Raw genomic sequence first — 14,027 nt, forward strand, 5'->3', positions numbered from 1 at the left:
GAGGGAAGGGAGCGAGGGAAGGAGAGGAGAAAGGGAAGGAGATGAGGTAATAGAGCTACGAAAGATGGGGCTGAGAGGGAGAGAGATTGGGGGAACATAGGGAAAAGAAAGGGGTGGGGTGGGGAATAAGAGGGAGAAGTACAAGGAGAGGGGAGGGAAAGGGAACTGGGGAGAGGAGGGAGGAGAAATAGAGAAGGAAAATAGGGAGAGAAGTATGGAGAAAAGGAAGTGAATGGAAACATGGGAGAGAAGTAAAAAGAAGGAAAGACGGTAAGGAAACAGAAGTAATTGAAGAGAGAAGGGTGGAAAGAGAGGGGGAAGAAGAGAGCGGAAAGAGAAAGGTAATAAGAGAATTAAAAAAAAAAAAAAAAAGGATGGGACGGGAAGGAACGAGGGGAGAGAGAGAGGGGGGGGGGGAAGGTGAAAATGAGACATCAGGGTAGCGAGATAGCGAGTGGGAGGGGCAGGGGAGTATATTTATGACGGAGAGGTTGAATGATGGACGAGAGATGTCTGAGGAGGGGAGAGCTGGTGAGAAGGGAGAAAGAAGGGGTTGGGAGAGAAGCGAGGAGGGAAAAGAAGAGGAGGAGGAGAATGAAAAGAGGAGGGGAAAAATGAGGAAAGGACGGAAGAGGACAAATGAGAAGAAAGAAGAGTGGACACGAGGAAAAGGGGTGTGGAAAGGAAGTGGCAGAAGGTGTAAGGAAAAGGAGGAGGGAGTCAGAAGGAATAAGTATGGGGGGAAAGGAGAATGAGGAAAAGGAGTGACAAGAAATGGGCTGGGAGGAAAACAAGTTGGAAGAAAGGGGCTTGAAGAAAAAGTAGTGGGAATAAAAGGCTTGGGATGCTATGGTAAGTGGATGGAGGAAAAGGAGAAGAGTGGGATGGGGAAGTCCGGGGGGAAAATATACAGCAGTGGAAGGAGAGAGCAAATGAAGTGACAAGGAAGAAGGGAGCGAATGAGAAGACAATAGACATTAATTGCGATGAAGTGCGGGAAAGGAGGGAGATAATGGGATGAACAGAGAGAGAGAGAGAGAGAGAGAGAGAGAGAGAGAGAGAGAGAAACAAATGAAAAAGAGCAGAGATAATGGAATGAGAGAAACAATGGAGACAGGAAAGAGAGAGACAATGCAAGCGGCAAGGAAGAAGCGGGAGGAGGGGAGAAAGGAAGCAACAGGAGGGTCGGAGGGAGAGAAAGGAGGCGTGACGATTCTCATAAATCTCACCATTCCACTCTTTTATTCTTGACACACCCTCGCTCCCTGACCAAACTTCACTCCCATATTATATAGGTTAAATTATCACCAGCAACAATTAGTTCTTTAGTCTTTTATTACCCCCTTCAGAGGTATGCTATTTCTCTGCTTAACCCTTTCAGTAGTACATTTTATTCCTGACAGCTTCAAATGACTTCCTTCAGCTTTGAGGGAGATTTCACCCAGAGGAATAAAAACAGACAGCATTAGCTCTAACGGCTGCAATACCACTGCTAACGCCATATGATTTTACTTAGCTCAGTCAGCATGAGCCTGAGTGTGTTAAGTGTACCAGTACCACTCCCAACGCCAGACGATTTGTTCAGCTGAGAGTGAGCTTACGAGCCTGTGTGTGTTGTGTACCATTACCATTGCTAACGCCCGACGATTATATTCAACTAAGAGTGAGTATACGAGCCTGAGTGTTACTAAGTGTACCATTACTATTGGTAACGCCACACGATTTTATTCAGGTGAGTGAGCATAAAAGCCTGAATGTATTAATAAGTGTACCATTACCCTCTCACGACCGGGACGTTACTATTTCACACCAGCCACGGACAATTTAGCATTTAATTAGGAGGTTCAGGACCGGATTTACCAATTGGCCAAATAGGCCGTTGGCCTAGGGCCCACCTGTATCTGGAGGCCCACTGAAACTAATTCGTTGAGCAGTGTGCCAGCGTATAACCTTGTGTCAAGTGTACATTAAGTACCGTATTTCACTATATATCATATTCACAACCATACGGGCCCCTGTACAATAAGTATAGGGCCCGGAGTATGGGGCCCCTGTACAGTAAGTATAGGCCCGCAGGGGTCTTCAACCGGTGGACCGACCATAGGGTAGTTCTCAGGTGGGTCACGGACTACGCCGAGCCACTGATGAGTTTAGCCTGCGGCCCACAAGTAGGTAAATCCGGCCCTGAGGATGTTATAATGAAAAAAAGTGTGATAATCCCTTCAGTATGGCGATATTTAAATTCTGCAAACTCCAAACGAGTTTAAGGAAGACAACTCATATTTAAGAAATTAGAAACACACTATTATCCCTTTGAATACCATAACATCTTAAATATTTTTTTCTGTTCCTTTTTGTCTTTTTCTTTTTTTTTCTTTCCTATTGCCAGATAAGGCTACCTCCTTCAGCTTAGGGTATATCTCTATCTCTCGAAGTGAAAAGTACAATGATGTTCTGCTTGTGTCTTTGCTATCACTACACAATTCTCCCGTCTTATATTTTCAATTTCAAATGAGAGAGAGAGAGAGAGAGAGAGAGAGAGAGAGAGAGAGAGAGAGAGAGAGAGAGAGAGAGAGAGAGAGAGAGAGAGAGAGAGAGAGAATTTTTGATAATGCTTCCATTAATCCCTTCACTACAAAAACCCTATCACAAGACAAATTCGTCTGGTGGTACAAAAAAAAAAAAAAAAAGATCGAACTGAAAGGGTCTAATGCTATTACTCTGACCCAAGGAGGTTACTAAAACTTCTTACTCTGACCTGAGAAAGATTTATGGGTCCTACTATATAATTACCAAAACGATTTATCCAAAGGTAACCAAATGGGAGGAAAAAATTAATATCCAAATGAAGAAAAAAAACGCCCAAATAAACCAAATACCTGGTACAAAAGGAATCCAAACACTAAAGCTACCCAAATAAACCTTTTCAAAATTCCAAAACAAACCTAAAGGAAAACCAAATTAACCTAAATAATTGCCCAAACCTGGGTATTAATTTAAGTTCATATGGGTGCTTTCTCCTTCATTTGGGTTCAGCTAATTTTGGGCGTTTTTCCCCTCACATGGGTTATTTATTATTTTTTATATATATATTTTTTTCTCAACTAGCCTACTTTGGCTCATCTGGTTAGTCTAATTTTGAGACATCCCTAACTCCTTTTGGCTCGGCTGATGAATGATGACCAAGTATATTCCGGCTGATGATATGTAGTTACCAAGGAGACTCATCCCTACCTCATAACCACGACAAAGTGATTTTCGTGCTCCCAAGACTGTTATTAACGTTGTACGAGTGACCAAGTTCCTCAGACGAAAATAATGGCGTACTGTTGACACACACATTGCAGCGAATAACAGCGCATTTGACAATGCAACATGGTGTACTTCACGCCTTCAATGTAACGACGTATTATCTTAATCTTGTTACTTACTGTTGCCTACATCCAGATGCTGACGTGGGCCGCCTTCATGTCTTGGCAACGAAAGAACACGTGGTTTCACAGCCAGGCTATACAGTACAGATATCCCTCAACTACACAGAAATATCACGTGGCTCCATTGCCTGGTTATACTAACACTCCTCGACTACTTTCCTACCCCCAAAACGGAGGATGGTGTACTGCAAAAGGGCAACTAAGCCTGCAATCCTCCGAATGCATATAACGCTGTACGAAACGGTGAAAATCACAACAGGTCAAATGATTCGTGTGGTAATTATTAACAGAGACATGTAACAACTACACGGGCGTAGTATGTTAAATGGACGAGCAGAATGTACTTGGGAGGCTATGAATGAGAATTAAAGCAACTCGCGTACGAGTTAAAGGCCAATAAATGGATTTAAAGGGACAGTAGAACGATAAAAACAAGCTTCTCGGCATTTATGTAAAAAACAAGTTACCAGCGTCTACACTTACCTATGGTATGCACGAGTTATTGAAGAATCCTTGGTTATCACCCACGTCGCGTAATATTGCTGAGTAACACAACAAACAAAGAAATAAAACAGTGCGGGGAGGACGAAACCTGCGTCTGCGCAGCCGCCATTTTTGTCATTGTTGCCATCTTCCGAGTTAGCGTCCACGTCATCTCCATAGCTTAAGCTACATAAAAAAAAAAAAAAAAAAAGCATAAATATAAGCAAGTGGATAAGTGGTTGAGCAAAACAAACTAGAAAAGTAAGGGCGGGATGTAAGCCGCATTACTAAAATCATGAAATATTGGAAAATAATACGATTTGCCCCAAGCTCTTTCCCAATGTTTTTCGGTGGACAAAGATTACCTCTACGATTTTCACTGTCCAGGGATGAATAACAATTCGTCTAATATTAACATGAACACTCGTAATTCAATGCTATGAAACGGCTGTGGCCAAGTATTTAATATATATACGCATATAGCAGCAAAATAATAGCCAAAATTTTTGCTTACAGCGTTGTCTGGCATCGTCTCCCTGGCTGCGTCCATACAAAAAAAGTGACGATGTCTTAGATTGCTTGGAAACGTCCAAATTCCACATTTTTAAATTTCGCCGGCTGGTATTTTACTTAAATTAACTGTAAGGGTCTAGCGCAGTGTAGAACAGACTACCAATGTACCCAAATTACTTACAAACGCAGGACAAATGTTAGTTGCATGGTGTTACCTTAAGATTACCCTGTTACATAGTACCACTCAGGTGATTTTCATCACCTACTTGCGAAGTCCACGAGACAGAAATGGGGTGATCACATATTTTGAAACAGCCATGTTAAGAAGATGAGTAGTTCGTAATTCTGTCACCATTATCACGAAACCACATTGATAAGGAAATTAAGAATGGAGCCTCTTGTCATGAGGATGGTGACTTTAACAAATTGAACGATTCACCTTCATCATTCTGACCCTCAGTTGAATAAGACTGTTGTCTGCAAATGCAGCATCAATTAAATTACCGTTTCTGAATGACTTCATAAGTCTGCCTACAGTTTTCATACAACTGTGCGCAACATTTTTATTCCACTTTACTCATTGTCTGATAAAATTTGGTGATAATTCTATGATGATAACAGTGAAGATAAACATTTTTCTCTTCTTATACACCCCTAAGTAGCTTGTAATTCAACTGACTCACTCTCACTGGTAATACAGTATAAAGCCCATACATGTAGATAATTATCTGGGTTGGAAAAAAGGGATGCAGTGATGATGGTTAAGCCTGTGTCAGTTTTTATCACAAGCTTCCTTACTGTTTTCCTCTTCACACAAGAAATTCTAAGTTTCAGTACGCCTACATTCCTTTCTTGCCTATCACTAATTCCTCTGTGTACAGTACTGTAATACAGTACTGTAGTATCAACTGCTGTATCATTAGTTTCTTCTGTTACCTTTACTTTCCTATTGTACATATAAGTACAGTTACCCTCCAATTTGTGTGGATCAGGCTCACATGAGCATGATTTGCGTGGATACCTGTCTATCTATGCCTAAATGCCATAATCCTGTAAGGGGTGGCAGCTTGTCTTTGAGTAAGTTGTTTTACGGGGTGGGGCACTAACCCTCTGCCAACCCATTTGCTGACACGTAGGGAACACGTGTGGGTTGGTTATAGGGTTACCCAGTGTTGTAAATGGTTTCTCGGTTTACAGGAAACCATTTGGCTTGTTACTCAGTGTAAAGCCACCTGAAATGGAAAGAAGAGCAATAAAAAGTGACAGGAAAGATGGGAGAAACTGGAAGAGGAGGGCATACACAGAAAATGAATGATGCAAGTGAAGGAAGTAGACAGTACTACCGTACATCGTGAGTAGATTATGGCTGCCACCTATGAACTTTTGTTCCAGCTAAGACTGGTCAAAAAACTCCCTGACACCCCTCAGGGGCTTCAAATTTGGCACGCAGTGATATATGGCCAGCAAGTCTCATTCCATAAAGACAAAACAAAAAGTTATACTGTATTAGAATGATATAAAGCAACACCAGGGACTTTGTAATGTTTTCTGCCACCTGTGCTGCCTAGTGGAGGTGTTGATAAGCTGGAAGCCAGCCCCAACCTCAACTCCTTAGCCTCAGATCCCCCCCCCCCCTCCCAACCCGGCACCAAACCAGCTCTTGTTGTCTGTCAAATTTAGTGCCATTTTCTGTTGTTAATGCTTGTTTTGAATGTCACTGTCTTATGTTTGCTCTACCTCTGAACAGCAGGGTATGTTGCTGAATAACAGAATGCATGGTTGGCTAGACAAGGGTCTTGGGGAGTAAGTGGGTGTCAGGCTGGAGATGTGGTTAACACATTAGCTCTTACATAATGGGTTTAAGTTGTCTGACTTGCACAGATCCAACTTGTGCAAAATCCTATATAAAAACTCTGAGGATGCTTTATATTTTTCATTGCCACTACCATTATCATGACCCAATTTCCCACTGTACTTACTGGCCAGTTTCAAATTATTCTCTAATTTTTTACTTACCATATTTCAAGTCCTTAAATCAATCCATCATCCAATTCTTTTTGTCCCATCAGGAGCGCAGGAGTTTTGAGGCTAGGCTTCTCAGTTCCGACATTTATGGCGAGGGTGACCAACCTTACTCACTCCTGAGTGCCATTATGTGAGCAATAAACTCCAATCACCCCTCAGACAGAAATCCTTACAAGCACAGTCTCGTGCTTTAACCCACTAAACCACCTGATGTCATATGGTTACTACCCAGTGTAGTACTATAAATGGCTTCCTGATTTATAGGAAACCATTTGGCTAGTCACTCAGTGTAGATTCACCTGAAGGCATCACTGCACTGAGTGAGAGGAGGGTGAGTGGTTGCATCTACTACATTAAAAAATATATATATATTTCAGATATTGTTGCAGGTGTCGATCTCCTACCTGGCTGCCTGTTTGTCTCGGCCCATGGCACAGCTGTCAGTATATTGTAAAGTCATGTGCACCAATTCTTCCTTCTTTTTACTTCTTCCATTATGTTCAACTGGATCTTCTCTCATTCACCAAAGATGGCAGCTTATTATGAAATTATCATCTTCATGGAGCATACTCTTTCTGTTCCTTTATCACTATCCATCCATCTATCCATCATCCAATCCTATGTTACCCATGCAGGGCATAGGAGCCTGGGGCTTGGCAAGTTGGTACTGACATTTAAGATGAAAGTGACCAGCCTCACTCATCCCTGAGTGGCATTACGTGAGCAATAAACCCCAACCATCCCTTGGATATAAACCTTCACTGGCTCAATCCAATTAGAGTGCCGTAATTACCCACTAAACCACCAGGCGCCAAAATTTGCTTATGTGGTTACCACCCAGCATAGTAAATGGTTTCCTGATGTTCAGGAAACCATTTGGCTTGTTACTCAGTGTACAGTCACCACAGCCAGATGGAAAAGGAAAGAATGAAGGAAAGAAAGACAGAAGAGGGAGTGTAAAGTCACCTGTAGGCAGAAGGACGAGGAAAGAATGATGGAAAGAAAGACAGAAGAGGATGGAAGGAAAGAAGGATGGAAGAGAGGAAAGGGTAGACACCCAAGAGCAGCATTACATTGAGTGAGTGGATGGTGAGTGCCACTCACTCGATGTAGTGCTGCTCTCAGGTGTCTACCCTTTCCTCTCCTCCATCCTTCTTTCCTTCCATCCTCTTCTGTCTTTCTTTACTTTATTCTTTCCTTGTCCCTCTGCCTACGGGTGACTTTATGCTCCCTCTTCTGTCTTTCTTTCCTTTATTCTTTCCTCTTCCTTCTGGCTGTGGGTGACTCTACACTGAGTGACAAACCAAATGGTTTCCTGTACACCAGGAAACCATTTACCTACTATGCTGGGTGGTAACCATATGACCAAATTTTGGCGCCTGGTGGTTTAGTGGGTAATTATGTCACTCCAATCGGATTGAGCCCGTGAAGGTTTATATCTAAGGGGTGGTTGGGGTTTATTGCTCAGGTAATGCCATTCAGGGATTAGTGAGGCTGGTCACTCTCATCTTAAATGTCAGGACCAACTTGCCTAGCCCCAGACTCCTACGCTCCTCATGAGGCAATGTAGGATTGGATGATGAATGAATGATGTATGAACTGTACTGCAATCCAACCATTATCATCATAAAATGCTCTTCTTCTCCCTTAAAAAAATCTCAAATCAAACTCTCTTGCCATTCTCTTCTACCGATCATGCCCAGTGGTGTGACTGGTAGAAGCGCTTGGGTCAGAGTGTGTAACAGCCTACGCACCATAGCTCCATTCCAAACGGTGGCCATTTTTTTTTTCTTTTTAATGTAGGTGCTATCACAAACATAGGTCAGCCTCCTACCCTAAAATGACCATGACTGAAGGTAGCATAGCCTCAAAGTCCTTATGCTCTGAATGGGGAAAACAGGGTTCAGCAGTTACCATTTTATCATCATCATTCCGACCCTTTTTACCACCTAAGTATGAAGTATGGTAGATCCCTGAAAATAAGAAAAGAGAATGCACAGAGAAGGGGAGAAGTATCAAAAGCATGCAAGCTGAAAATGGCCAGACACTCATTAAGTACACATGTGAATCGACTAACCTACTAGTTGTCCAACTCCCAAATGCATGTAAATCCTTACCGGCTCAATCCAGTTGAAGCACCCCATCCCACTAAATCACCGAACATCATTTGGTAATATGGTTACCACCCAGCATAGTATATGATTTCCTGATTTACAGTAAACCATTTGGCTTGTCGGTCAGAGTAGAGTCACTTGAAAGCAGCACCACATTGAGTAGGTGGATGGTGGGTGCCCCCCACCTACCATATCATTATATCAATCGGTAAAAAAAATAATAATCATCATCCTCACCATTTTCCACACCTAAGGATAAGGTGAAAGCATGAAAATGGAGACAAACAACATACCCAGTGAAACAAATGACAAATAATTCACACATTCATGCCACTGGAATCTTGGCTTCACCTCAAAGAACTAACCATCTGCAAACATTTTTTTAGTGTTTTTCTCCAATAATGCATACACATTTCCTTCACTCCCCCTGTAGACAAAGAGTGTGTGCCAATGTTTGGCTCATCCTACCTCCATCCCTGCAGGACTAGTAAGATTCCAAGCCTAGTTATTTCCCTAGAGACTCTGGTGTCTGGCTATTGCATCAATGCAAGAAGATAGTGGCTCCTTGGGAAACATTGGAACTGAAAACAATGGTCATTTATTAAACAGCTGAAAATGATCCTCTTTTCCAAAACATCTGCATGGCAAAAAATTATTGATACACACTAGACTGCTAAGAATACTAAAAGGAATACAGTATTTACACAATGTACGCTTGCCTAATACCCTGTACTTATTCACCTTTTCAGTCCAATATATGAAACTGTAAAATTTGTTTCTACCTACTGCTTATACCCCTCTCTCAAAGGTCATCTAGCGGGTGGGACAAAATAACCTACAAACTAGCATGGGTCATATTCTGGTGGAATAGGAGGCTTTGTAGCACTTCTCCCAGGCAATTTATTTTGCATTTTACATTTTCAACATTCTCTTGTACTGTATATTATATATACTGTATTGTCTTAATATTAACATAGCATGCATCAACAGGCAAAATGATACTGAGGCGTAATGTGAAGAATAAATTGCCAAGGAAGAGATGCTCTGAAGACTCTCATACCATTTAAAATACAGCCTCTCTTCTCATCTCTGCTGCATTCCCTCATTCTGTCCTAATTTATCTCTTTGCCTGCATCTGTACTCCTCAATACTACTTTTCCAACTTCTTTATGGTCTGTCTCCTCTCTCTATCCTATTAACACCTTCAGTCTAATGATATACATTTGCAGGGTATTTTATTGTTGTTACCTATAAATGGTTATATTCATTTCTGGAGAGATTTTTAAACTGGAGGAGTTAGATATAAATTTCAATGATCACTTCACTATGGGGGGTTCTCTTAAGTTAGGCTATACAAAAACATCTGGTACCAGCAAGAATAAAAACAAATTTTTCATATGAATATGAACCCATGCACTCTGATGATTTATATTTCATTTTATTCTTGGTACCTCCAGATGATTTTACTCAGCTTAGGAGAGACCTCCTAAACTGGAGAAGATATTAACCCCTTCACAACTATAAATGTCTCTCCTAAGTTGATTATGATCATATAGCAGTAGCAAGTGGAAAATATATATATATATATATATATATATATATATATCTATCTATCTATCTATCTATATCTATCTATCTATCTATCTATCTATCTATATATAGGTAGGCCAAGGAGAAGGTGGAAAGATGTGGTGGATGAGTGTCTGAGGAAGAGAGGTTTGGAAGTCGGTGAGGCTAGGGAACTGACGAGATCGAGCTGGTTGAATAAATGTTGTGAGGAGAAGTGCATGATCAGGGATTCTGGCACCCCTTGTGAGCATGGCATGGTCCAGACTGACTCAATCGGATACGTCTGTGTGAAGCTGCAGAATGTGGTGAACGTTTTTGGTGTGTCCAGTAGAGCCAGGACTCCGGGGGCTTGAATGGTGAGTGAATGAAAGTGTGGCCTATTTGATTTGGGCAAGTCTGTGCTGTCTGGACGCTGCTACTCCTCACCCTGCCCTTGGGTGGGAAAGAAGGTCCAGATGATGATGATGATGATGATGATATATATATCTATCTATCTACTGCCAGACACCATAATCCCGCAAAGGGTGGCCGTTTGACACTGAGTTAGTTGTTTTACAGGGAGGGGCACCAACCCTCCACCAACCCACTTGTTGACACGTAGGGAGCACGTATGGTTTGGTTATATGGTTACCACCCAGCGTTGTAAACGGTTTCTTGGCTTACAGGAAACCATTTGGCTTGTCACTCAGTGTAAAGCCACTATATGTGTACAGTATATATATGAAACATCATCTGCCTGAGGTGGCTAATAATTATCTTTAAATAATAATAAAGGGCAATCCCATCAAGACTACTACTGGAAAGCAAAGTATGACTTGCCTGCCTATAATTTGGGAGGTATACACCAACTGACGTTTATGTTGAAAGCTTTTCCCTTTGATCATTTGCTCTGAGTCGAGGCAGCACTTGCACTCCTAAAGCAAAACTATTCACCCTGTCAGCTACACCACTTTCCCTGCAATGTATAAACTGGAGAACTCAGGAGAAGAAATATGCATGAAACAAAGAACATAAAAACTAATGGATACAAAAATTGTACTTCTGTAGAGGAACTATTTACATATCACCAAGAGAGAAGACCAGCAACGTCTGAAAATCAGAAAGGTACAAATTATCTGCAGATTAAGTGTACATTCAAACACGTATGTATTCTTTCATTTTTGACGTCAGTTCCTGTTTAATCGATAAAAAAGATAAAAACGCACTAAATGCACTGGGCAAAAGGTTGTAATGCAGTGGCATGGGAGGCTGAACTCCTTTACCTCAATACGTCTCTTTGATGATAACTAAAATTATCAGGGAAAATTAATAATGAAATGAATCAGATATACATTATCTTTATACTGAAAGAGTTAAAGAATGATAAAAGATTTTGCAGATGATACAGGACAATGGAAGCCAAGTGTGGGATGATAAAGGTAATCCAAAATACCAGTGACTGGAATAATCAGAATATATGGCACCTGGTGGTTTAGTGGCTACTTAAGGCACTCCAGTTGGATACACCCAGTGCAGGTTTATATCCAGTGGGTGGTTTGGGTTTATTGCTCATGTAATGCCACTCAGGGATGAGTGAAGCTGGTCACTCTCATCTTAAATGTCAGGACCAACTTGCCCAGCCCCGGGCTCCTACGCTTCTCATGGGACAACATTGGAGTAAATGATGAATGAATGAATAAAGCTCCTGGCACACGAACATTTTTTTTTTTTAATGCAAAAAAGAAAGAACCAAAAGCTGGAAGCCTGAGAAAAGTTTTTGTTTCCAAGAAAAATTTAACAAATGAGAGCCATAATCAATATTCTTTCATACTGAGATACTTGGACACACTGCACTTAAACAATTGGGGACCATGAGCAGAAGGAAATAAAGACTGAGGAACACAGCTCCTGAGTCTATTTGCTGCAGGATAAACAAGCAGATACTCATAATTATTGTTACCATTATTATCAACATCTTATGCTGATTTTCCATTGTTCCAAAGGAATGGCTGGAATCCAGAAATAGGAAATATCTACAGAGTGCCCACTGAAATAGGCCATGCATACATTTCATAATTCAGAACTTTCAAAGTCTGAACTTCACCTTGCAGTACAATCACTGTTATTTGCTAGTTATGCAGCAATACAAATTCTACTTGTTTAAAAACTTTATTTTATATACACAGTGTTTGGCAAGGCTATGTGTCAAGTTGTGATATTTATTTGGTTATTAATATAGCTCTCACCAGACAGCTCCTCTGGATCTCCATGCATACCATTGGACACCTGAGGAGGCACAGGTGATCCCAAAAGACACTTGCCCTCTTTTATGTATCCATTTGGCAGGTTGTTTTTCATTTTATCTGGATGCCGGTCTGGCTCAACATGCCCCTCTCCTTCTTTCACAGTATTTGGCACTCTAATCCTCCGCTGCCCTTCCTCTTGTCCTTCCTCCTTAACTGGTATTTCACTTATCTCCTGCAGTTCTGCCTGCTCCTTCTCCCATTTTTCCTGAGTTTCAAGTACCTGATTTTCCTCCCAATCTTGACCCTGTTCTTCCCACTTTGTGTCTGTTTCCTCTCCTAACAATCTTCTCTTCTGCTCCCCTTCCTCCTGCTGCTGCTCTTGCTGCTGTACATCCTCCTGTGCCTCCTTCTCCCTCTTGAGTTTCTCCTGCTGGCCGTAGTAAATGGCTGCCTTTTCGCGCTTGGTCTTAACGAGGATGCGGTGGCCAGGGCAGTCCAGGCCGAAGGTGTAACACTTCAGCCGACAGCATTTTCGACACAGCTCATAAGCACACCGGCCACCCTGCCATACAAGTGTAAGAAAAAATTTTTTTAATGCAAATAAGTAGAGTACAATATAGTAGTTAGTTAGGTCACTTCACAAACCTACCAAAGACAGTCTTGTGAACACTCAAGGATCTTGATAAGTACTGTACTGTGATATCTTGTACATTACTGTGTAGGTGTGTCAGTAATGTAATGCTGTACAGTAGTGAGACTTGGGCACTGATGGAGGAGGATATTCGTTGGCTCAAATGTATAGATACAGTATAAGTATGATCAGACGGGTGTGTAGTGCATCCTTGAATGAGAGGCCTTGGAGAGTTATGATTGTGAACCAAAGATTGAGAAAAAGGATGGAACTTTAATGTATTTGTGTTGTGATAACAATGGGCAGACTGAGATGGTTTGGACAATGTGAAGAGGATGGAGGATGGTAACTGGATGAAGAGGGTTAGAGGTGTGAATACTGAGGGTACAGTTGTAAGTGGCAGACCAAAGAACAGAATTTGAAAGAAATCAAGCCACACGGACAGCCGCCATTAGGTGATCAAAGCCGATGCATGCAAGCACGTTGGAGCTTTTATAAAAGAATGGGCAAACATATGAAGACAATCACAAGATAGTTTTGTTTAGCCAAGAAATATACTTGCAGTCAAAGAGATAATAATATGATCAAAAGAAAGACAGCAAGGAATGTATTTAAAAAAAATTAATAATATGAGAAAAGAATTATCTAAATAACACAAACAAAAATTACTGAAGACACATTACCACAATCATTAGCTGAAGTCATAATGCCTCTTGTTTGAAAGTGGTGGATAATGCACAGAGATACAAAAGTACAAAAAACAAAAGTAGGAGGAGCTAACAACCCTGTGTTGCTATTGTTATTGTTGTTGTTGTTGTTGCTGTCACAGGTTCACTGGGATATGAACCTGGTGGGCTGCAGGACACCAATTACTTTAGCTGAATGTTCCTAAAGATCTTATTTTGAGTTTCTGTTCAAGAACTGTCTGTCTTGTGAGAGAGGAGTGCATAACACAAGTACAGTACTTGTGTGGCAAGCTACAGTACAGTGAGGATGTAATGAATTGTTTATTAGTTGTATTTTGTGTTGATAT

General features: G+C 41.3%; 1 protein-coding gene across 1 annotated transcript in view; it reads right to left on the bottom strand.

Annotated features, from left to right (window-relative positions):
• Positions 1–12,278: 12,278 nt before the first annotated feature.
• The window catches only part of Dus1 (Dihydrouridine synthase 1), a 194,322-nt gene continuing 192,573 nt past the window's right edge, over positions 12,279–14,027 (bottom strand). The window contains exon 9 of the mRNA XM_080282853.1: positions 12,279–12,925. Coding sequence (XP_080138979.1) covers positions 12,323–12,925 — 603 coding nt within the window. The 3' untranslated portion in view covers positions 12,279–12,322. The remainder of the gene's footprint in view (positions 12,926–14,027) is intronic.

The sequence above is a fragment of the Coenobita brevimanus genome, chromosome 95 (assembly GCF_032717465.1).
Source record: "Coenobita brevimanus isolate Jiangsu-jjx chromosome 95, ASM3271746v2, whole genome shotgun sequence".
NCBI lineage: Eukaryota > Metazoa > Arthropoda > Malacostraca > Decapoda > Coenobitidae > Coenobita > Coenobita brevimanus.